The 25,308-nt window shown below is 40.2% G+C and overlaps 1 protein-coding gene and 1 pseudogene across 2 annotated transcripts; both read left to right on the top strand.

Annotated features, from left to right (window-relative positions):
- Nucleotides 1–3,209: 3,209 nt before the first annotated feature.
- LOC117623371 lies at nt 3,210–5,938 on the top strand (annotated as a pseudogene). Its single transcript, XR_004585120.1, has one exon. The product of XR_004585120.1 is annotated as a G-type lectin S-receptor-like serine/threonine-protein kinase At2g19130 (transcript).
- Nucleotides 5,939–19,097: 13,159 nt separating this feature from the next.
- LOC117623054 (G-type lectin S-receptor-like serine/threonine-protein kinase At2g19130) lies at nt 19,098–21,756 on the top strand. Its single transcript, XM_034353900.1, has 2 exons — nt 19,098–19,281; nt 19,486–21,756. Exons 1-2 carry the CDS (start codon nt 19,113–19,115, stop codon nt 21,642–21,644), a joined length of 2,328 nt encoding a protein of 775 aa, XP_034209791.1. The 5' UTR covers nt 19,098–19,112; the 3' UTR covers nt 21,645–21,756.
- Nucleotides 21,757–25,308: the final 3,552 nt, after the last annotated feature.

Here is a 25,308-nt window from a genome sequence, read left to right on the forward strand (position 1 = left end):
GGGTAAGCACCAAAACAGAGGGCAGAGGCCCGTGTTGCGCGAGCACTTGTAATGGAGTTTTGAAGTTCAAGACCCCAGATGGCATGCGGTTGAAAAGGTGGATAACAGTGACGACATCATCATCCCAGTGATGATGAGGAACATGGCCATCAATGAGAAGAGCACGGGCTGTTTCAAGGAGATGACGATTCTTCCGTTCGGCAACACCATTTTGTTGTGGTGTCTGGGGGCAAGTTGTCTCATGAATAATGCCATGTGTCTGGAAGTAAGTCTGAAAATCATGATTAACAAATTCTCCACCGTTGTCAGAGCGAAGAATCTGTATTCGAGCATTGAACTGTGTTTCCATCTGTTTGTGAAAGGATTGGAACAGGGAAAACACTTCATTCTTATTTTTCATCAAATAAAGCCATGTCATCCGTGTACAATCATTTATGAATGTGACAAACCAACGAATACCGGAATGAGTAGAAATAGGTGAGGGTCCCCAAACATGAGAATGAATTAAAGCAAAAGGAATAGTACTTTTATTCATACTTAAAGGATAGGATGCTCTATGACTCTTGGCTAGAATGCAAGTGTCACATTTAAAATCTGAGTCCTTAAATACAGAAAACAATTCGGGCAATAAGTGTCTCATATAACCAAAAGATGGATGCCCCAAACGTCGGTGCCAGAGCCAAATTTGTTGGTGCTTGTCATCAGACGGATGCTTTACACTATTGGCACGTCCCATACTGAAGTCATCCACATAGTACAGCCCCCCTGTTTTAGTACCACGCCCAATGATCTCCTTGGTGAGAATATCCTGTAGTAAACAAAAATTGGGATAAATTAGTGCACAACAATTTAGTTGTTCAGTGGCCTGACTTACAGACATTAATTTATTAGACAAAGATGGAACGAGTAGAGTATTAGAAAGGGACAGAGAAGGTGAAAGGGCAACAGTGCCGGCCCCTGTCACAGGATAGGTAACTCCATTTGCATTGGCAATACTTGTGCGGCGGGGTGTAGTGGTGTGCAAAAAATCATTCGGATCAAAGGTCATATGATCAGTGGCGCTAGAATCAATTATCCAACCAGTAGTATCTCGTAGATCAGAAGTATGAAATGCATAACCACAGTTACCTGAGACATCCAGAAGCGCGAGACTATCAGTAGGATCTACATGCGGGAACAAGGCTAATCGGGGTTCGGTAGAGACAAGAGCAGCATGGCCGAAATTACTAGCAGTTTCTCTGAGCTTGCGAGCGCGGAGGTCCTCTCACCAATCAGGATAACCATTCAGCTTAAAACAGGTGTCACGGGTATGTTTGGGGTTGCCACAGTGCGTGCAACCACTTCCATCAGTCGGAGCCTTGGGACGGGAAGATGCGATGGTGTTAGGAAGTGGCGCACCAGCAGCAGTAGCATATGACTGGATCTGAAGGTGGGCCGCAGTAGATGAATTATGGGGCTGTCGAGTATGGGGACCTGATCGAGGCGCACTCTTGGCCGCTAAGCCAGCACCAGTGGGTGCAGATGAACCCATCATCACTGCTTGTCGAACATCTTCACGGTGAACATAGGCATAAGCTTGGTCAACAGTAGGGAATGGAGTCATGTGAAGAACATCACTTGGGGCCTTATCAAGACGATCATTAAGGCCATCCAAAAATATGTAAACTCGATCTTCCTACAGAATATCATTATAGTGCTTGATATCACTTTCATACTCCATCATATTTGGACGACGGAAATCAATCTCTCTCCATAAGCTTTGGAGAGTATTGTAATAGGTTTCAATGGAACCGCCAACTTGTCGCATACGGGAGACTCGTCGTTTCAGGTCATAAACCTGAGAGGTGTCAGTGCCATCATAGTAAGTTGTGGTAATTGCATCTCACTCTGCTTTTGCCATCGGAAAATGAATGAAATTGCCAATCAAGCTTTGCTATAGAGAATTGATGAGTCATCCCTTCACAATAGAGTTCTCGGTGCGCCAGTGGGGAAACGATGGAGCAGTCGAAGGATGTTGTGGAAGATCGCCATTAATATATCCCAATTTGTCTTTGCCAGAGATATACAACTCAACAACTTGGGACCATAGGGCATGGTTGGTAACATTCAACTTTATGCCAATCTGTGCAGCGGAAGCTTCATAGGTAATCGTCATCAGAATCGTCGTCTGATTCGGGTTCAAGGTCATCGTCTGATTCGAGTTCGGAGTCGTCTTGGTAGGATCCTGATTTAGGATCAGGTTCGAGGTCTGAGTCTGCATCTTCATTAGTTGAGCCACCTGGGCACTCAACTCGGCTATGGTTGGTTGAAGGAGAGGAGGAAGCAGTGGTGCTACCGCCATGAGGATTAGAAGAGTCATCCTCCCCTATGGTAGCCACTAGGGCTTAGAAACTAGAGTCAACAAACCCAAGATTGCTGCTGTGATACCATGTTAAAATAAGAAAACTATGAGAGAATATTTGTTTGTGGGAATTTTCTATGTATTCTTCTCATTGTAGAAGGTCATATTTATAATACAACGAAACCTGAATGGGCAAGTAAATAATAAATTCCTAAATCTATTTACAGTAGGAAATCATGAATTAAAGTAAATCAATTACAATTATAATAGGAATTCTTGGTGTGTAAGGAAAGTAAGTCAATAGTCCACAAGTCGCGCCAAGATTTCCAACACGGCAAAATAAAAGGAAAATCTAGCCAATGAGTCCGAGTTTCGAACTTTTTATTGATCTGTTGGTGGGTAGATAGTAGAATTGGTCATGACTGAATTCTTGTTGACTGTTGAAGAAGGCACACAAATTTGCTCAAACGTAAGTAAGGCGCGGCTCATTTCTATATTACCATAATAATGAAACAATTGAAACGCAGATTGATTTACTTGGTCCGTTGCGGCTGACAAAGCTACAAATGGCATCAAACTCTGTTCATACATGGTTTTGTGGTCCAATTTATTGCATGGTTGGTTGACCACACGACCTGAGTTTCTCCAAAGGTGACAATTTTATTTGCAGACCTGTATGCGACAAAATATCATCGCGCCATTTGTGGCAAAAACTCAATGATAAACTCTTCTGACTGCAATGGCACGATGATGACTTTGCCGTACAGCTGCCCAAGTCCAATCTCCACCAAATGACCCAAACCATGGGGTAGAATAGAAAATTCAAGTCCACTCTCTCTCTCTCTCTCTCTCTCTCTCTCTCCTTTCTTTGAAGTTTAAGTTCTTGGTGCAATACATTATCTAGAACTTGTCTGCAAATTGGTTTTGTGCAGCCATGGATGCCAGAACCAAACAAAGTTTGGTGCTTTTGCTTTGCTTATGCCTACATCTCAAAACCCATGTTTGCCTTGCAGTTGACACCATCACTGCAAACCAATCTCTCTCTGGCGATCAAACTATTGTCTCTGCAGAAAAGGTTTTTGAGCTGGGTTTCTTCAAACCAGGTAATTCTTCAAACTACTACATAGGCATGTGGTACTCTAAACGACTAGTATCTTTGGAGACCATAGTTTGGGTGGCAAATAGGGAAACACCAGTTTCTGATAGATTTTCTTCAGTCTTGAGGATCTCAGATGGTAATCTAGTTCTCTTTAATGAGTCCAAAACTCCAATTTGGTCCACAAAATTAGCCTCCACCACCACCTCAGGTTCTGCACAAGCAGTTCTTTTAGATAGTGGAAACCTTGTCTTAAGAGCTGATGGGTCTAATGCTAGTACATCAGAGCCTTTGTGGCAAAGCTTTGATCATCCAGCTCATACATGGCTACCAGGAGCTAGAATTGGATTCAACACTGTCACCAATCAAACCTTAATTCTCACTTCATGGAAGAGTTCAGAGGATCCTGCACCAGGTCTTTTCACTCTTGAGCTTGACCCCAATGGGAGTAATGCATATCTCATATTTTGGAATAGGTCTAGACAGTATTGGAGCAGTGGACCATGGGATGCAAAGTCACGTATTTTCAGCTGGGTTCCTGAGATGAGGCTTAACTATATCTACAATTTCAGCTATGTTACAAACAAAAACGAAAGTTATTTCACCTATTCTGTTTATAATCCCAAGACAATATCTCGATTCGTGATGCATACCTCAGGGCAGATTCAGCAACTCACATGGTTGGAGATTTCCAGCCAGTGGAATTTGTTTTGGAACCAACCAAGAAAGCAATGTGAAGTTTATGATTTATGCGGGGCATTCGGCAGTTGCAACGAGGTAAGCACGGTCTCCTGTAATTGTTTGACAGGTTTTGAGCCAAAGTTGCAGAGGGATTGGAATTTGCAGGCTTATTCTGGTGGGTGTAAAAGAAAAACCCCTCTGCATTGTGAGAATGCTACTAGTGCTGACGGGAAGCAAGACCAGTTTCTGAAAAAGCCTGGGATGTCATTGCCTGAAAATGAGCAGTCTGTGAAGGTTGAGACTATTGCTGGATGTGAATCAATCTGCTTAAATAATTGCTCTTGCACTGCTTATGCTTATAATAGCAGTGGATGTTCAATTTGGATAGGAGACCTCTTCAATCTGCAAGAAATCACATCAAGTGATAGTCAGGGAATAACTTTGTACCTCAGACTTGCAGCTTCAGAGTTTAAGAGTCCTAAAAGCAATAAGGGATTGATTATTGGTGTTGTGGCAGGCTCAGCTGCTGGAATAGCAATTCTCTTAGGCCTTATTGTGGTTGTAATCTTGAGACAAAGGAAGAGAGTGACTGGAACGGGAAAAGCAGTAGAGGGTTCATTGGTGGCCTTTGGGTACAGAGATCTGCAAGATGCAACAAAGAACTTCTCAGAAAAATTGGGGGGAGGAGGCTTTGGTTCTGTTTTCAAAGGGACCCTGCCTGATTCATCTGTCATAGCAGTAAAGAAGCTTGAAAGTGTCAACCAAGGAGAGAAGCAATTCAGAACTGAAGTGAGCACAATAGGGACAATTCAACATGTCAATCTTGTCCGGCTTCGCGGGTTCTGCTCTGAAGGTACAAAAAGGATGTTGGTCTATGATTACATGCCGAATGGATCATTGGATTCTCACCTTTTCCATGATACGCGTCCAAATGTTTTGGATTGGAAAACAAGGTACCAAATTGCTCTAGGGACAGCAAATTGCTCTAGGGACAGCAAGAGGGTTGGCTTATCTTCATGAGAAATGCAGAGATTGCATCATACATTGTGACATAAAGCCAGAAAACATTCTTTTAGATACTGAACTTGGTCCAAAAGTGGCAGACTTTGGCCTTGCAAAGCTTGTTGGAAGAGAGTTCAGCAGGGTCCTGACAACCATAAGAGGGACAAGAGGCTATCTTGCACCAGAGTGGATTTCAGGAGTGGCAATAACAATGAAAGCTGATGTTTACAGCTATGGAATGATGCTGTTTGAATTTGTGTCGGGAAGACGAAACTCTGAGCAATCTGAAGATGGCAAAGTTAGATTCTTCCCAAGTTGGGCTGCTAGCCAGATAAGCACTGCAGAAACTGATGTGCTGAGCCTATTAGACCCCAGACTAGATGGAAATGCTGATGTACAAGAGCTCACAAGGATTTGTAGAGTTGCTTGCTGGTGTGTTCAAGATGATGAGGCTCATAGGCCATCAATGGGCCAGGTGGTGCAAATCCTTGAGGGAGTTTCAGATGTCAACTTGCCACCAATACCAAGATCTCTCCAATTCCTTGGAGACGACCAGGAGCACATAATCTTCTTCACTGAGTCATCCTCAAGCCAGAGTTCACATCAAAGGAGCAATAACACTTCAACAGCTTCCTCTCAGACCAAGAGCACCACATCTTCAACCATCTCCAAGAGATCTGAAGAAGAGCGTCAAATAAACACTTGATGTGCCTTTTCCATTTGGTCATTTGGTTTGAGCCTTCTAAGTAATTGTCATTTGTATTATATATTTTTATATAGCTTCTTTTGATTTGGTATGATAATTGTATTATTGTTTATATATATTCCAAGAGCCTTGCTTCAGAACAAAGTCTTTGGAGATAAAATTGCTGTTTCTATTTGAAAAGCTTCATTTGCACAAATGAAAATTGGACCGAAAATTATAATTGAACTATTCTCGAGTGTGTTTCAATTGAACCACATAAATAGACGATTTAACGGCTAACTCAAATATAATTAAAATGAGAGTTTGTCACTCTTGAGATATGCTCTTATTTGGTGAGATTAAATATTTGAAGGTTGCCCTTCTTGAAAGAGATTAGAGAAAAATTAAGGAAGTTTGATAAAAGAATTGCAAGATTGTGCCATCATTTTTTATTCTACATAGAGCAAAAACGACAGCGTAGCAAACAGATGGCAAACATACAAAGCCAAACTGAGGTACAGTGATGCACTCCCGTCCCACCATAAGACAACCGGTGCTTAAAACCTTAATCAACCGTTAAACCCCAAGAAAGTACCCAACTAATTTTTGCTTTTCAAATTCGTTCTCGTGACGCGCCTTCTTCTCTCTCTCTCTCTCTCAGGTACTCTCTCTGCAACTATTATGATTTTCTTTTTCATTACAAATATAATCGACAGAAAATAGTTTTCCTTCAATCTTCTGTGGCTCTTGTTGTATTTCTCCCTTTACTTTCTATGAATTTTACTGAAAAAGATTGGATTTTTCCTTGAAAAAGAGACCACATATAAGTTGGGTATGTTAGGGTTTCTTTGGATGAGATTGAATTGCTATGTGCAAGTTTCTTGAGGATGGAATGAACCCTTCTTCTTCTTTTGTGTACCCTCTTGGTGTGTGATTAGATTCGTCTAAAGAATATGAACGGAAAGGCGATGAACCAGAAAGGGGAAATATTATGTACGGATAATCCTATATCTTTATGTACGGAAAATCCAGATGGAAAGATTTAAGAGAAGAAGAAGAAATGGAATAAGAAGAAAGGGAAGTTAGCTAAGAAGTGATCTCCCATGTGATGGTGACAAGAAACTTCCCATCTGCTCCCTTGATGGGTTTCCTGATCATACCCAGAACTGTTCATCAGTTGGCATTCAGAATTCTAATAACTGTTCAAAGATGAGCAGCCATTGGTCTGATGAAGTAAGAAGTGATAGTTTTCTTGAGGATCTTCAGGCCAGCCAACCCTCTGCTGTACTTCAATGCAGCAAGGTCGAACTTGAAGATTCTAATGGCAGTGTTTGTGAAGAAGATAACAGGACTGGTAGTGGCAGAGCCTGCGCCCACGATGGAGAAGAAAATAGATTTTTTGTAAAGAAGTGGAAGAAGAGGCAGCGTACTCCTAGGGATCAACAAAACCACTGGTGAAGGAACAACCAAGTTACAGATATCCAGCTGTAGAGAATAGTGACTGGGTTGAGCTTGGTAAAAGTTTGGAAGCTAATGCATTGGTTTTTTCTGGACACAACAGTGGTGCTTATGGGAGAACGCCCCGGAGAGTATTGGGTGAAGCACCACAATGGGTTGCTTCTCAACAGAGTTTGAACTTCTTTGGGTTGCATGATAAGTTTGTTTCATATTTTAAAAAAATTTGCAAGGTTCCTTTTGGCATGCACCATTACAAGAATAGAGATACAGCCAAAAGAATGTTTTACAATGATCGTCATGTTGCAAGTCATAGATATAAACTCTGAGGAGGAAACGGCGTCGTTGGGGAGATTGGGGTCGACTGAGCCCCACTCGGGGCCGTAGAGGACGCTCGTGGGCCGCACGTGGAGGAGGACGACGGAGTCCCCGGGCCGGAGGTAGTTCTGTATAGCCCATTGGACCGCGAAGGCCCTCTCCTCGCTTAAATAGACGGCGATCGCGACCTAATTCCGCCGGTCCCCGCCGGAGGCTGTTGGGGTTGCCCTGGTTAGCCGAAGCTGGAGGAGGAAGGTTGGATGTGTACGGACGGTGGTGGGTTCATTGTCCACACCAAAAAAAAAAAAAAAGAGGTTGATTTCTATTTTAATACGAAGAGGGTTCTGGTTTGGAGGTTGGAGAGTGTTGCTTGCTTTGTCATGCATCCTTATTAAAATCAACAATGCTCATGAAGGTTTAAACATCCTTTTAAGTATTGATTTATAACGGAGGATGATGACTCAGTCAGGGACATGATGCGACAAATTACTTCTTTTTTTTTCCGTGACAAAGGGATAGTCTAAACTACTACTTTGAATCAGATAAATTGGCCCCTCATGTCTTTGAATGAACAATTTTCTGTATCGTTTGTCCTTAGGACATGGATGTTTAATTGGCCTCATGTCCTTAGGTCAGCGGAGAGATAATGTTTATGTTCCTATTATTTGTGAATTGATGTAAATGCAACCAATATTGCCGGGAGGAACTGATAATGACATGTCCGTATGTTTTGGATTAATTAAGTCATACACGTGTTGGAAATAAAATCTTGTAATTGAAGGATTGTAAATATTGTAATTGTCTTTCCTATATTAGACCCCAAGGTTTATGGGTTAAATTCGAATTGTAGTCTTAATTAGGAATTATGCTAGAATAGGAGATTGTACACCTAATATATAAAGGATAGTATTATGTACAGTAGCATATCAATAACCGAACTATTATTTCATCTATTTTATTCTTTACATGATATCAGAGCACCAATCCGATGGCTCGTGATTTACATCTTTATTTTCTTTTGAAACTTTTGAGGGTTTCACTCCCTTGTCTTCACCATAGACAATTCCAGTGTCCTTGCTGGGAATCATCCACAGCAGCCATCCACAGCAGCCACGTGATAGCAATAACAATACATGCTCCAATTTTTCAGCACATTGGGTCAACACAAGTCTTCCAGCAGCCCTTTTTCAGACAGTCCCTTTCTCTCATTTGGGGCCCATCTTCAACGTCCTTGCTGGCCTCTCAGGGGAACAATGCAAACAACTCGCTGCCACCATGGTAAATTTGTCCCAACTTCCCTCTGAAAACCCAAATTCTTTTTATAGTGCAGCATGTCGATTTCACACTTCCCCCAATGTCTGTTAATTCTATTTTTTCTAACTCTTGGATTATTGACAATTGAGCTACGGATCACATCACATCCGACTCTTCCCTTTTAGTCATAGCAATTCCTCTTCCTATTGATTCCACAGGCACAATTCTTTTTAATAAAGACATCACCCTAGAACATGTTCTTCATGTCCCTACTTTTTGTTTAAATTTAATGTCTACTAGCAAACTCACCAAATCTCTTCATTGTTGTATAATTCTCTTTCCTGATTTTTGTGTTATTCAAGACTTGGCTACGAGGAAGATGATTGGTTGGGGTAAACAAAATGGAGGCCTATATTATATGACGCTGTTGACCAAAGCACTTGTCTCTTGTCATGTCACACAAGCATCCACCATATGGCATCATCGTCTTGGACATCCTTCCTCTGCTCGCCTTCAGTTGTCATCTAAATCTTTTCTCTTTATATCTTCTTCATTTGACCATTCTTGCACTGTCTATCATATGGCCAAACAAACTCGAATTCTCTTTTCCTTAACTAGAACATCAACTTCTTCACTGTTTGAATTGTTACATTGTGATATTTGGGTCCATACCGTGTTCACTCACATACTGGTGCACGTTTCTTTCTTACCATTGTGGATGATTTTACTCGATGCACTTGGGTGTTTTTTATGTCACTTAATCTGAAACACAAACCTTGCTTAAATCCTTTTTTGCCTTGGTCAAAAATCAGTTTAATGCCACTATCAAAACCCTTCGTACAGATAATGGTTATGAATTTCTTTCTTTGAAGGATTTTTTTTGTCTCCCACGGGGTTGAATTTCAACGCTCCTGTGTCTATACACCTCAACAAAATGGTGTAGTTGAACATAAACACCGGCACATCCTCAACATTGCCCGTGCTTTGTGCTTTCAATCGCATATTCCCTTGTCTTTTTGGGGTGACTATGTTTTGACTGTTGTGTATTTAATCAATCATTTACATACACCCTTATTGTTTGATAAATCCCATTTTGAACTGCTTTATCACAAATTACCACATCTTGATCACCTTCGTGTTTTTGGCTGCTTGTGTTACACCACCAACGTCCATCCCACTCACAAATTTGACCCTCGGGCCCAGCGTTGTATTTTTCTGAGTTACCCTGCGGGGCAAAAGGGTTACAAACTTTATGATCTTAACACCCAAAAAAAATTTGTGAGTCAGGACGTCAAATTTTTTGAAAATATTTTTCCTTTTCAATCCCACCAAAACACCCCACCCAGCTCTCTCCCCCAATCGGTTTTACCTGTACCATATCCATATGATACATTTTTTTCCCTACCTAGTCCCACTCCATCACCTACACCTGCACAAATCCATCTACCCGATCCCACTACACCTACACAAAGCCATCTACCCGATCCCACTCCACTTCTACAAACCTAACTTCCCGAACCCACTCCGCCACTTGGTTCTCCCATTCCAACATCTAGTCTCCCTCCTTTAGATATTGGGCCCGTGTTTAGCCCACTGTCCCCCTCATCCCCAGCTCGTGCTGGGCCTCTTTCTCCTCCCAACCTTACCGTGCCCACAGATGCAATCCCCTCATTTACTACTAACCCAATTCCTCCTTATCTGCTTGATGCCCAGAACCCACCACCTCCCCGACACTCCACTCGTTCGACGCACTCACCGTGTTGGCAAAATGATTATTTTATGGGCTTCTCTTCTACCTCCCCTGACTTGTCATCCTCCTTGGGGCCAACCCCTTCTTCATGTACTCGTCATCCTTTATCTAATTTTATTTCCTATCATTGTCTTTCTCCTTCGCATCGTGCTTTTCTTGCTAATGTTTTAGGAACCTGCGAGCCTATTAATTATGCTCAAGCTGCTTCTGATCCCCATTGGCAACTTACCATGAAAGCCGAGTTGGACGCATTGCAACTCAATCGTACTTGGACACTTGTTCCTTTATCGCCTAGTCACAAACTCATTGGCTGCAAATGGGTTTATAAAATTAAATACAATTCATATGGCTCCATTGAGCGCTACAAGGCTTGCCTCGTCGCCAAAGCTACACCCAAATTGAGGATGTTGATTACAGTGAGACTTTCTCCCCTACTGCTAAGATTACTACTCTCCGCTGCCTTTTATCTGTTGCTATTGCTCGTAATTGGTTTATTCACCAACTTGATGTTCAGAATGCCTTTATCCATGGTGACTTACAGGATGAGGTCTATATGGTTCCTCCTTCTGGTCTTTGCCGACAGGGGGAGAATCTATTGTATCAGCAGAATAAGTCTCTTTATGGGCTTAAACAGGCATCTCGTACTTGGTTCTCCAAAATTTCCCGTGCTATTAAGAAAGCAGGTTTTCAACAATATATGGCTGACTATTCTCTTAATGGAGATTTTTATAACAAATGTGCTCATATATGTTGATGATATTCTCATTACAGGCAATAATCGTCAAGAAATGGAACGTCTTAAATCTTTCCTTCTCAAACAGTTTCGCATCAAGGACCTTGGTGACTTGAAGTATTTTTTGGGCATTGAATTTTTCCGATCTAAGAAAGGTCTTTTTATGTCACAAAGGAAATATTCCTTAGACATTTTACAAGATGCACGCTTGACAAGTGCACGACCAGAAAAATTCCCAATGGAGCAAAATGTGAAATTGAAACCCACAGATGGTGATCTTCTCAACGATCCGATGAGATATAAGAGATTGGTAGGAAGATTAATTTATCTTACTGTCACAAGGCCAGACATTGTTTATTCTGTTCAAATTTTGAGTCCGTTCATGCACCAACCCAGAAAACCACATATGGAGGCCGTACTTCGTGTTTTAAATTCATTAAAGCACGCCTGGTCAAGGTTTGTTTTTCCCGGCTATGAACAACCTTCAGTTGAGAGCTTATTGTGATTCAAATCATGCAGGTTGTCCAACAAAAAGGGGATCAACAACAGGTTATTGTGTTTTTCTAGGAAATTCTCTTATCTCATGGAAATCAAAGAAACAGTCAACTGTTGCTCAATCATCTGCAGAAGCAGAGTACAGGGATGGCAATCACATGTCTTGAGATTACATGGTTGCACGCTATATATTGCGAGACTTAAGAGTTACACAGAAGGGTCCTGCACTTTTGCATTGCGACAATCAAGCTGCACTACATATAGCTGCAAATCCAGTTTTCCACGAAAGAACCAAGCACATTGAAATTGATTGTCACATTGTGAGAGAGAAACTGCGAGCATATGTAATTTCTCCTTCCTATATTTCTTCACAAGATGAGCTGGCAGATATATTTATGAAGGCCTTGGGAGGAGATGCCTTCAATTACTTAAGTCGCAAGTTGGGACTTCACAACATTCACTCTCCAACTTGAGGGGGAGTGTTGGAATGATGCATTTTTGCTCACCACTTTAACCCTAGGTGTACCCTCACCACCCCTTCCAAAAGTTGATTTTTTATTTATTTGATAACATTATTATGAGAGAGACAATACTTCAATAAGATTTTTCCTGATTTACCCTTATTAACCTAGCAAACATTCTACTTTTCTAAATTAATTAACAACTACCCAAATACATAATTGGCAATTGGCTTTATGTCCCGTGCTTTCATATGAATATCAACTCACAGGCTTCAATACTTTGAAGAACACACCCAGATACTTTGAATCTCAATTGGCTTTAGTTAACTCCTTTTATACACGCACAAAAGTTACACTGCTCTTCAATTGCAAGCTTCCTCCATTTGTTCAGTGAAAGATAGGTAATAATCTATGCTGCTTTTTCTTCTTCTTTTTTTTAGTACTTTGTATTGCTTGATTATTTTTTATACTTTGGTGATTGCTCTGCATTATTTAATTATTTTAGTCCATGATGTTGGTATCGTCTTTACTGGTGGATCACAACTAGCACAGAAATGAATGATAGAATGAACCATACTGCAGAGCAAGAGGAATGAGACAATAAAGGGTATTATTGCAGAGCTTGGTTCCTTCATCGTTTTTGGAATTTCTACAACTCCAATATATTTTGCTCCTACGGAGTAAGCTTTATTCAGAATAATAAAACCAGAATTAATTAGTCCAGAACTTGCAATGTTAAAATTATTTGGTTGGAAACTTGCAATGACAGGACCCGATCCCAATTCCACTTTGGAATTCGAACCAAGCCCTATGCGTGTCCGACACCTGGCAACTGTCGGGCACAAATGACCATTTTACCCTTCCGGCTACACTTTGGGGGCCTTAATGTCTCTTACAATTTGTATATATGAATGATCAACTTGGGATATTTATTAACAAACATGCAGCATAAATATAAATCAACCATACTGCCGCCGATGATGTGACAAATCACATAAATTTTTATGTTACTTTCCCAGAATTTAATTTAATTTTTTTTTGTTATCAAAGTTTAGACGGGGGAATGGAAGGTGTCATTGTGATTCCAACTTGTAATTACTGATATGCTAGCTAATGCTCTTACCACTGAACCCCGTTAGCATCTTCCCAAAAAATTAGTGAACATAAAATTTGAGATGATATTTGGTGCCTCAAGTCACCAAAAGATTATAATGAGGAGTTTAGAGTGAGCAGCTTATTTGAGGGGTTCAATCCCACTATAAATATATACGAGAAAACTAATAAATTTAAACATTTTAAATAGTTTGATGGTGGGATTGAACCCCTGAAGCCAGCCCCCACCTATATTTCCATGTTGTTTGGGCTGGCCATGTTAAGTTGTCTCATCTCATGTTGTTGCTGACAAGCTTTGTAAACTTGGCTATAAAAAAAAAGTCATGGTATTATTGTCTCAGGACTTCTTTGTTAGAAGATTTGTCAGGGCTATTTACTTTGGTAGCGGCTGTTCTTATTCTTGGGCCTCAGGCCCCAATAACACTAGAAAACTGCAAACTCTTCCACAACAATAAAAATGGGATTTCTTGACTTAAAAAAAGAAGAAGGGATTTTGTCAAAAGTAATTTCTTACTAATAGATCACTGTCATGGGTTTCAAACCAGAAATGAAGTGTAGTGATGTCTTTTTTCGGTTCTTTAGTGCATCACTTCCTCAAGCACCCACATTACCACTTCAAACGTGGATATTCTCGATTAATCACAATATGCTATGCATGATAACTTTTCTACTTGACATACTAAAATTGGCCTGGAATAAGAAAATAAGGCTAGGTGTATCTTCTTTGTCATTTAACACCAAAATAGTGAGTAGGTTGGGTGGATATGGACATGAGACTTTATAGCTATTATCCAGCTTCATTTTAATTGACATTTTGATAGCTGCCAACAAGCTCGAAAGTAAAAGGCCGTTCTTGTCTAGGTCCTCAAACACCTCACTCACAGTGAAAGACAAACTCATCTTGCCTTCCCCATTTCGGCCCAAATGAATCGTTGGCTTCTTGTCCAGCAGCTACAATCCACCAACCTCTCTCTCCGAAGTTTCAACTCAAATCCAATGAGCCCATTACAAAAGTATTTGTACGCTTCTGATTTTTCCTTCTCAGAATTTACCTTCAAATCCAATGTGATTAAACCAATAACGACATGAGGTTTCTGAATCACATACCACGCCACGCGTTGTAAAGAATGAAAGAGATGGAATAATCGTTCTGTTATTGATATGCTACCGTATATAATATTATCCTTTATATACTAGGTTTACAAGTTCTTATTCTAGCATAATTTTTAATTAAGGCTACAATTCTGATTTGACTCATAAACCTTGAGGTCTAATTTGGGAAAGACAATTACAATATTTATAATCCTTCAATTACAAGATTTTATTTCCAACACGGGTGCATTTTTGTTCACAACCCTAGGTGTACCCTCACCACCCTTTTCAAAAGTTGACACATGTCCATGTGTTTAACTATAGTTAATTCTTTATTTTTTATTTATTTGATAACATTATTGTGAGAGGAAAATAATACTTCAATAAGATTTTTCCTGATTTACCCTATTAACCTAGCAAACTTTCCACTTTTCTAAATTAATTAACAACTACCCAAATAAATAATTGGCAATTGGCTTTATGTCCTGTGCTCTAATATGAATATCAATTCACAGGTTTCAATACTTTGAGGGCATGTTTACGTATCAGTAATGGGTATGGGAGGAAATGAAATGATTTCCATTCCTGACTTCCCTTGCGTTTACTTGCAATCAGGAATGAAAAAATAAGTGGGCCCCACCTCAAAATCTGTAATCACATCCCCTCAGAACTAGGTATCAGATCAACTAGGAGGGAGTAGTTGATACGATTCACATTCCTGTTTTCTCTTAGTAACTTCCAAAAATACCATTATCACTTTACCATAATTCCAAAACACCTCAAACCCTAAAAAAAAATAAAAACTCACGCCAAGAAGTTCCAAGACACTCCAACCCTAAAAATAAATAGATACCCAATTCCAAGAAGTTCCCTGTATTTAATATATGTAGGTTATTATTATTTGATTGTTTACTAGTTACGTAGGTGAAAAATATATATTTATTGAAGTTTATTTTTTCGTTTGAAATTGGCTCTGGACAAAGGTGTTATTAACATTATCATTGAGCTGAGCTCTAGTTGTTCATATTGTTCAGCATATTGATTCCTCATGTTTGCACCGCCTTACTCGTTTGCTGCAGGATTAGTTTGGTCTCCTTAGCCAATTTGAAAATTATATATGTGCTGTGGTGAAAATGGGCAGGGCATTTTAGTAATCAAATTCATTATGGGAATCAACCACATTCCTTTGCGAATTCCATATGTTTAAAAAACAGCTTAACGGAAATGATTTTTCCCATACCGATTCAGTAGTTCTTTGATTCCTAAATTCTTTGATTCCTTACTTTCTCTATTATTGAAATGTAAACATGCCCTAAATCTCAATTGGCTTTAGTTAACTCCTTTTATACATGCCCAAAAGTTACACTGCTCTTCAATATATTATTACGTTGCAATTTCTCAATATCCTTGAACCTATTTTCTTTCTTCAACCGATGAGTTAATTATGATGTTGCATGTAATAACCCAAAACAAAATATCTAAAAAGTAACAAAATATCTAAACATTAGGATTAATTTATTCTAGCAAAAAGACGATCTTGTCCTCGCATTATTTAATAGGGAAAAAGTTGACTTTTTGATCAAGAAAGAATTTGGCAATTCCACTTACGCCGTTGCGTACAGCACGGCGAAACGAGTCCGTAGACACGGAGTAGACTCGAATCAGAGTTGTAACGAAGAAAATACGATCAAAATACCGCGAGGGGCAAAATGGTAATTTGGACAAAAGTCATATTTTTATCTCTTTCTCCCTTCTCTCTCCTCATTTCTCTCTCCTCTCTCTCTCTCTCCTCCCGATCGCGCCCAGCCACGACCTCCCATCCTTTCCGTCGCCACCCCGGCCACCACAGGCCGAGCTGATCTCCGGCAATGATGCCAAACTGACCGCCACTCCCCCGCCGTCCTTCCCCGACCCGTCGCTGCCCTTGCCTCGGCCGGAGTTCGCCGGAATCTGGAGTTTTCCGCCGGTTTCCAGTCCAAACTTCAAGCTCTTCGTTCTCCTTCAATTCTCCACCAAATCGATCGAGTAAGGTATGGTTTCTCAGCTATTTTTCATGCTCTAACTGATGGTTGGCTGGGTTTCTATCAATTCTTGCTGTAGATCACTCAATTTTCAATTTGAAAATCAGCCGAACTTCGGCCGCCGTGCTCGGCCATTTTCGGCCACTTTTGGGGGTATGTCCAAGAACAAAAGTGACTCCAAATGGGGTGTTTTACCTAGGACAGAAGTTTGGAGTCTTGGTTTTGAGTTTTTTTCCGGCGAGCCGTTATCGCTTTGGACACCCAAACTGCCCGCGCTTGTGGTGGCCCGTGGGCGAGGGTAGTGAAGTGACTCTGTGTAGTTTTGCGATCCTCGTGTCGTCACGAGCACGTAGGATTTCGCAGATCTCGATTTGGAGTCCGTTTGAGCCCCGAACGGATTTTCCATATTGCGCGATCCTTGGGTGCAGTGTCGTCGAGTTGTTGGATCGCACTCAATTTTGGATATGTCGTACTACATGATTCCAGGATCGTGTAGGATTCGACGGATTGTGAATCGAAGTCCCGGATACTCCAAAATCGTGAACCCTGGGGCTAGGGTTTGGATTTTAAGCGATAACGCGATTTTGGCTAATCTGACCGTCCGTTTCGGACCAAATTCGCAAAACATGGTTCCTTCTCTGTTAGAAACCTTTAGAGAAGCTCAGATTGGCCATCGGAGATCGTGGACCCTACGGGGTCCCGGATCAGCCGGTCTGACGGTTTATCGCTTAGTAAAACTTCGGGTCTTTCAAGGCCGTTCTAATTGTCTAAAAGGATAAAGTGGGCCTATGATTGACTTTAAAATGAGTGCACGGGGCAGGGTGTTTAATTAAATTCTGTTATTGAGCAGTTTTATTAATTTAATCTTTTTGGGTGATCAGGCATCAGAGGCCCGCCAGAATCACAGGAGGGACCTTCAAGAGGTCCAGCTAGCTCGGACCAGCAGTGAGTGGACTTTCTTTCATAAATGATTTTATATAAATGAGTTATATAAATGATTTATATAAATGAGTTTACATAAATGATTTTATATAAATAAGTTTTTATAAATGAGTTTATCTGAATAAATTTCATGAGTTGATCTTGAATAAGTTTTATTATGTTTCCGGGCATGATTAGTACGATAATAGTTCTATAATTTTGTGCTGCTTACTTACACATGCTAAAAAGTTATAGAAACAGAGTTTGAGGCTTATATCAGATGAGATAGCAGCATGATTTTAGACTTCAGTTATTGATCAGACTTTTCTAAAAATAGTTATTTTCAAACCCCCCCGTACCCATTTTTTTTTTTTTTGTGATTACCCTCATATGGACCGATGTCTACGGACATCTAGTCTGTTTACAGTTCTGTCAGTGCACTTGACATTGCCTCACGAGTTTCGGGGATGCTCGGACCGTGAGTGCCAGGATTTGCGGCTCGGCAGACTTGGTGTCCCGAGACTTTGCCGGATTTGGCGTTCTTCGGGTCACTATTTCACCGAGGATTCTGCAGATCGATCGCCGACACCTTCTGGCCCCTCGAATCTTGCTAGAGCGACTCGAGTCGACTTGGTGTCGCCGAGACTGCCGTATCAGCTGCCCTTAGTCCCTGAATCTACCCGGTTGGGCATTATGCCCTGGATAGACTTTGTGGGTCGAGCCGAGAGAATTGGAATTGATTTTTTTTTACACTGGTGGTAGTTTCAAAAGAATTTGATTACTTTTATAAAATTATTGCTTTCAGTAAATTTATACCGAGTTTTTCGATATTGATATTTCGTGCTGTTTCATATCTGTTGATACCTTTTTCTGCCAACTAGATAAAAAAGCTTGACCAGAGATCAAGATAGAACCTAGCAACAAGCAGGGTTGAGATGAATGAGTCTTTATTATTGGACTTTTCCCTTCAAGTACTAAGGTTGGTTTCAACATTTATCACAAAAAAACCGATGAAATGAACGGCTGAGATTGCTTCCATATGAACCCAACCAGTGATGATTTTCTATCTGATGAACCGCCAGCCACAAGTTACATTGGTTGGAAAAATAATTGCCTACAAAAAAAAAACAGCAATAAAGCACAAATCTAGGAAAGAAAGTGATTTGTGTAGCCTTTTCAACACCGCAAAACAAAAGGAAACTCTAGCCAATGGGTCCAAGTTTCAAACTTTTTGTTCATCTGTTGATGGATAGATAGTAGAATTGATCATGACTGAATTCTTCTTGACTGTTGAAGAAGGAATATAAATTTGCTATATTACCATAATAATGAAACAATTGCATCAAACTCTGTTCATACATGGTTTTGTGGTCCAATCTTATTACATGGTTGGTTGACCACATGACCTGAGTTTCTCCAAAGGTGACAAAATTTTACTTGCAGACAGGAGTTTATCTTGAGTTTTTGCCACAAATGACACGATGATGACTTTGCCGCACAGCTGCCCAAGTCCAATCTCCACCAAATGACCAAAACCATGGGGTAGAATAGAAAATTCAAGTCCTTCCTCTCTCTCTCTCTCTCTCTCTCTCTCTCTCTCTCTCTCTCTCTCTCTCTCCCTCCTTTATTTAAAGTTCAAATTCTTGGTGCAATACATTATCTAGAACTTGTCTGCAAATTGGTTTTGAGCAGCCATGGATGCCAAAACCAAACAAAGTTTGGTGCTTTTTCTTTGCTTATGCCTACATCTCAAAACCCATGTTTGCCTTGCAGCTGACACCATCGCTGCAAACCAATCTCTCTCTGGTGATCAAACTATTGTCTCTGTAGGAAAGGTTTTTGAGCTGGGTTTCTTCAAACCAGGTAATTCTTCAAACTACTACATAGGCATGTGGTACTCTAAACAACTAGTATCTTTGGAGACCATAGTTTGGGTGGCAAATAAGGAAACACCAGTTTCTGATAGATTTTCTTCAGTCTTGAGGATCTCAGATGGTAATTTAGTTCTCTTTAATGAGTCCAACACTCCAATTTGGTCCACAAATTTAACCTCCACCACCACCTCAGGTTCTGCACAAGCAGTTCTTTTAGATAGTGGAAACCTTGTCTTAAGAACCGCTGGGTCTAATGCTAATACATCAGAGCCTTTGTGGCAAAGCTTTGATCATCCAGCTCATACATGGCTACCAGGAGCTAGAATTGGATTCAACACTGTCACCAATCAAACCTTAATTCTCACTTCATGGAAGAGTTCAGAGGATCCTGCACCAGGTCTTTTCACTCTTGAGCTTGACCCCAATGGGAGTAATGCATATCTCATATTTTGGAATAGGTCTAGACAGTATTGGAGCAGTGGACCATGGGATGCAAAGTCACGTATTTTCAGCTGGGTTCCTGAGATGAGGCTTAACTATATCTACAATTTCAGCTATGTTACAAACAAAAACGAAAGTTATTTCACCTATTCTGTTTATAATCCCAAGACAATATCTCGATTCGTGATGCATACCTCAGGGCAGATTCAGCAACTCACATGGTTGGAGATTTCCAGCCAGTGGAATTTGTTTTGGAACCAACCAAGAAAGCAATGTGAAGTTTATGATTTATGCGGGGCATTCGGCAGTTGCAACGAGGTAAGCACGGTCTCCTGTAATTGTTTGACAGGTTTTGAGCCAAAGTTGCAGAGGGATTGGAATTTGCAGGCTTATTCTGGTGGGTGTAAAAGAAAAACCCCTCTGCATTGTGAGAATGCTACTAGTGCTGACGGGAAGCAAGACCAGTTTCTGAAAAAGCCTGGGATGTCATTGCCTGAAAATGAGCAGTCTGTGAAGGTTGAGACTATTGCTGGATGTGAATCAATCTGCTTAAATAATTGCTCTTGCACTGCTTATGCTTATAATAGCAGTGGATGTTCAATTTGGATAGGAGACCTCTTCAATCTGCAAGAAATCACATCAAGTGATAGTCAGGGAATAACTTTGTACCTCAGACTTGCAGCTTCAGAGTTTAAGAGTCCTAAAAGCAATAAGGGATTGATTATTGGTGTTGTGGCAGGCTCAGCTGCTGGAATAGCAATTCTCTTAGGCCTTATTGTGGTTGTAATCTTGAGACAAAGGAAGAGAGTGACTGGAACGGGAAAAGCAGTAGAGGGTTCATTGGTGGCCTTTGGGTACAGAGATCTGCAAGATGCAACAAAGAACTTCTCAGAAAAATTGGGGGGAGGAGGCTTTGGTTCTGTTTTCAAAGGGACCCTGCCTGATTCATCTGTCATAGCAGTAAAGAAGCTTGAAAGTGTCAACCAAGGAGAGAAGCAATTCAGAACTGAAGTGAGCACAATAGGGACAATTCAACATGTCAATCTTGTCCGGCTTCGCGGGTTCTGCTCTGAAGGTACAAAAAGGATGTTGGTCTATGATTACATGCCGAATGGATCATTGGATTCTCACCTTTTCCATGATACGCGTCCAAATGTTTTGGATTGGAAAACAAGGTACCAAATTGCTCTAGGGACAGCAAGAGGGTTGGCTTATCTTCATGAGAAATGCAGAGATTGCATCATACATTGTGACATAAAGCCAGAAAACATTCTTTTAGATACTGAACTTGGTCCAAAAGTGGCAGACTTTGGCCTTGCAAAGCTTGTTGGAAGAGAGTTCAGCAGGGTCCTGACAACCATAAGAGGGACAAGAGGCTATCTTGCACCAGAGTGGATTTCAGGAGTGGCAATAACAATGAAAGCTGATGTTTACAGCTATGGAATGATGCTGTTTGAATTTGTGTCGGGAAGACGAAACTCTGAGCAATCTGAAGATGGCAAAGTTAGATTCTTCCCAAGTTGGGCTGCTAGCCAGATAAGCACTGCAGAAACTGATGTGCTGAGCCTATTAGACCCCAGACTAGATGGAAATGCTGATGTACAAGAGCTCACAAGGATTTGTAGAGTTGCTTGCTGGTGTGTTCAAGATGATGAGGCTCATAGGCCATCAATGGGCCAGGTGGTGCAAATCCTTGAGGGAGTTTCAGATGTCAACTTGCCACCAATACCAAGATCTCTCCAATTCCTTGGAGACGACCAGGAGCACATAATCTTCTTCACTGAGTCATCCTCAAGCCAGAGTTCACATCAAAGGAGCAATAACACTTCAACAGCTTCCTCTCAGACCAAGAGCACCACATCTTCAACCATCCCCAAGAGATCTGAAGAAGAGCGTCAAATAAACACTTGATGTGCCTTTTCCATTTGGTCATTTGGTTTGAGCCTTCTAAGTAATTGTCATTTGTATTATATATTTTTATATAGCTTCTTTTGATTTGGTATGATAATTGTATTATTGTTTATATATATTCCAAGAGCCTTGCTTCAGAACAAAGTCTTTGGAGATAAAATTGCTGTTTCTATTTGAAAAGCTTCATTTGCACAAATGAAAATTGGACCGAAAATTATAATTGAGCTATTCTCGAGTGTGTTTCAATTGAACCACATAAATAGACGATTTAACGGCTAACTCAAATATAATCAAAATGAGAGTTTGTCACTCTTGAGATATGCTCTTATTTGGTGAGATTAAATATTTGAAGGTTGCCCTTCTTGAAAGAGATTAGAGAAAAATTAAGGAAGTTTGATAAAAGAATTGCAAGATTGTGCCATCATTTTTTATTCTACATAGAGCAAAAACGACAGCGTAGCAAACAGATGGCAAACATACAAAGCCAAACTGATGTACAGTGGTGCACTCCCGTCACACCATAAGACAACCGGTGCTTAAAACCTTAATCAACCGTTACACCCCAAGAAGGTACCCAACTAATTTTTGCTTTTCAAATTCGTTCTCGTGACGCGCCTTCTTCTCTCTCTCTCTCAGGTACTCTCTCTGCAACTATTATGATTTTCTTTTTCATTACAAATATAACCGACAGAAAATAGTTTTCCTTCAATCTTTTGTGGCTCTTGTTGTATTTCTCCATTTACTTTCTAAACCCTAGGGATGGACTCATGATTTGAAAATGACGTGGGCTAACTTTACGTACAAACTTATTGAAAACTCGATAATACAAATGAATTTAATTGATAACAAAAAAAATACACAGGGGATAAAATGAGTCTTACCCCTCAAAAACCCCGTATCTGATACCGCTATTAAAATAAAATATATTTAAAATAGTCATTTTCCAAATTAGCATAATTGTTAGTAGAATTCCCAAAAAACAATAGCCCAATACAAAGATGGAGGAAAAAAGACCTCTGTGGAGTTGAGAAGAAGTAGCCTTGGAACTGGTGCAACCGATCCATAAGGGTCGTTTGGTACTACGGACTGTCATGGACTAGACTAAATCTTGAGACTGTTTTGGATTAGCTCGGATTGTTCTAAGTTGAATTAAGTACTGACCTACGTTTGGTGCTACATCAAATTAAGAAGTTGGATTGTAAAAATAGTGAAGACCTATGTTTGGTGCTGTGTCAGACTAAAAAATAATTATTTTAATATTTAATTTTAACCTAAAAATAGATACATATATAACTATATATAACTTTTTTTTAAAAATTAAATAAAAAATTGAAAATTATAAATATATTGTAGCATTTTGTGCTTTCTTTTTTTATTCTTAATATTTTTTAGGCATTTATAGCTTTTTTCACCCCGAACATATCATTACCCAAAGCCCATTTTAATACCATTGCTTAAGACCCAAAACCCATAAATAGATCTATGAAAAAAATATTAGGAAACGACGTCGTCACCCAAACATTTCTACTTCCTCGTGAGCGCCGCTCTCTCTCTCTCTCCCTCCCTCTCTCTTTCTCTCTCTCAGCTGGATATACTGGGTTTTAAATCAATACAATCTCATCATCATTGTTTCTTCATGGAAAGATAGTTAAGGATTGGGAGAGACATTGATGGGTGCATATCCCAGACGTGTCATGAGCTTCATTACCAAAAGATCCAATCTTGACGCTCTGATTGTAAGGCCAACTATTAATTTTATGAAAGGACAATTTTTGCATTAAGATTCAGTTATTTGACAAGATCCATGCTTCTTAGGAGATGAATCTGTAGGTGGCTTGGGATTCTCGGTGTTGGGTTTGTGTGCGTGGCTTGAAGGTGGTGGTTATGGGAGAAGAAATTTTGGGGCAGCACTGGGCTTTGGGTTCTGCCACCAGTCGATTGCGTCTATGGTGGTGTGGTTTTGATTCAAGCTAAGTAAATCCATCGGACTCGCGTGTTCAAAATAACAGCCTCGTTATTTTGCGATCCCAATTTCGGGCTCTCTATATTAGACACACAAGTCCCCCATTTTTTTAACTGTTGGACAATATAGTCTCATTTAAGTTAATTCCTTTCTTTGCCAAACATAGATTTCAAATGCTATTTAACACAGTCCAGTCTAGTGAGGCACAGTTAGGCATACCAAACATGCAGTGTTGGGTTTTTTTTCGGTTGGTTAGCCAGCCTAGCGGGGATTAGTTAATAAGATTGGCCTAGGCTAGGGTATTATTTTAGTCTTCAAAAAAACAAGTCTCTTGGGCTGTAGTCTAGGTTAGCTTGTTAGTAGTACTGTCCCTAGTCCTCAAGCCAGAGGTAGTTATGTACAGCCCATTGGACGGCGAAGACTCTCTCCTCGCTTAAATCAACGGCGATCGCGACCTTCCACTGGTCCCCGTCGGAGGCTGTTTGGGCTGCGCTGGTTAGCGGGAAGCTCGAGGAGGAAGGTTGGACAAGTACGGACGGTGGTGGGTTCATTGTCGGCAATAACAGATTTTGGTACTAATTTGGCTACTTGGCGGGAAGATATGCTATACTATTTGATGAATTTAAATATCCACACCAAAAAAAAATAATAATAAGAGGTTGATTTCTATTGTAATACGAAGAAAGTTCTGGTTTGGAAGTTGGAGAGTGTTGTTGCTTGCTTTGTCATGCAACCTTATTAAAATCAACAATGCTCATAAAGATTTAAACATCCTTGCAAGTATTGATTTATAATGGCTGTGAAGTCTCATGTCCATATCCACCCAACCTACTCACTATTTTGGTGTTGGATGACAAAGACGATATGACTAGTGTACCCTAAAAAAGCATAAGAACTTGTGTGAAATGAGGATAATACTGTTTTGTTATTTCCAACCAATTACAGTATGTCAAGTAAAAAAGTTATCATGTGTGGCATATCGTGATTGGTCAAGAATGTCCACGCTTAAAGTGGTAACATGGGTGCTTGAGGAAGTAATGCACTAAAGAACCGAAAAAAGACATCACAACACTTCATTTCTGGTTTGAAACTCATGATAGTGATCGATTGGTAAGAAATTAATTTTGACAAAATCCCATTTTCATTGTTGTGGAAGAGTTTGCAGTTTTTTGGTGTTATGGGGCATGTGGCCCAATAATAAGAAATAGCCACTTCTAAATAGCCCTGGCAAATCTTCTAACAGGGAAGTCCTGCGACAATAATACCATGACCCTTTTTTTGGGGTCTGAATAATACCATGACTCAGTAGCCCAGATCTATACTTCAAAAGTTTACAAAGCCTGTCGGCAACAACATGAAATGAGACAACTTAAAATGGCCAGTCCAAACAACATGGAAATAGAGCTAGGAGGATTTTCTCACATTTGTTGATAGTAGGATTGAACCTTCAAATAAGCTGCTCACTCTAAACTCGTCATTATAGTTTTTTCGTAGCTTGAGGCACCAAATATCATCTCAAATTTTATGTTCGCTAATTTTTTGAGAAGATGCCAACAGGTCCGTAGTTCAGTACTAGGAGCATTTGCGTGCATATCAGTAATCATAGGTTGGAATCCCAATGACACCTTCCATTCACCCTTCCAAACTTTGACAACAAAAAAATAAATTAAATTTTGGGAAGGTAACTTGAAAATTTATATG

Source organism: Prunus dulcis, chromosome 3 (genome assembly GCF_902201215.1).
Source record: "Prunus dulcis chromosome 3, ALMONDv2, whole genome shotgun sequence".
Classification (NCBI taxonomy): Eukaryota; Viridiplantae; Streptophyta; class Magnoliopsida; order Rosales; family Rosaceae; genus Prunus; species Prunus dulcis.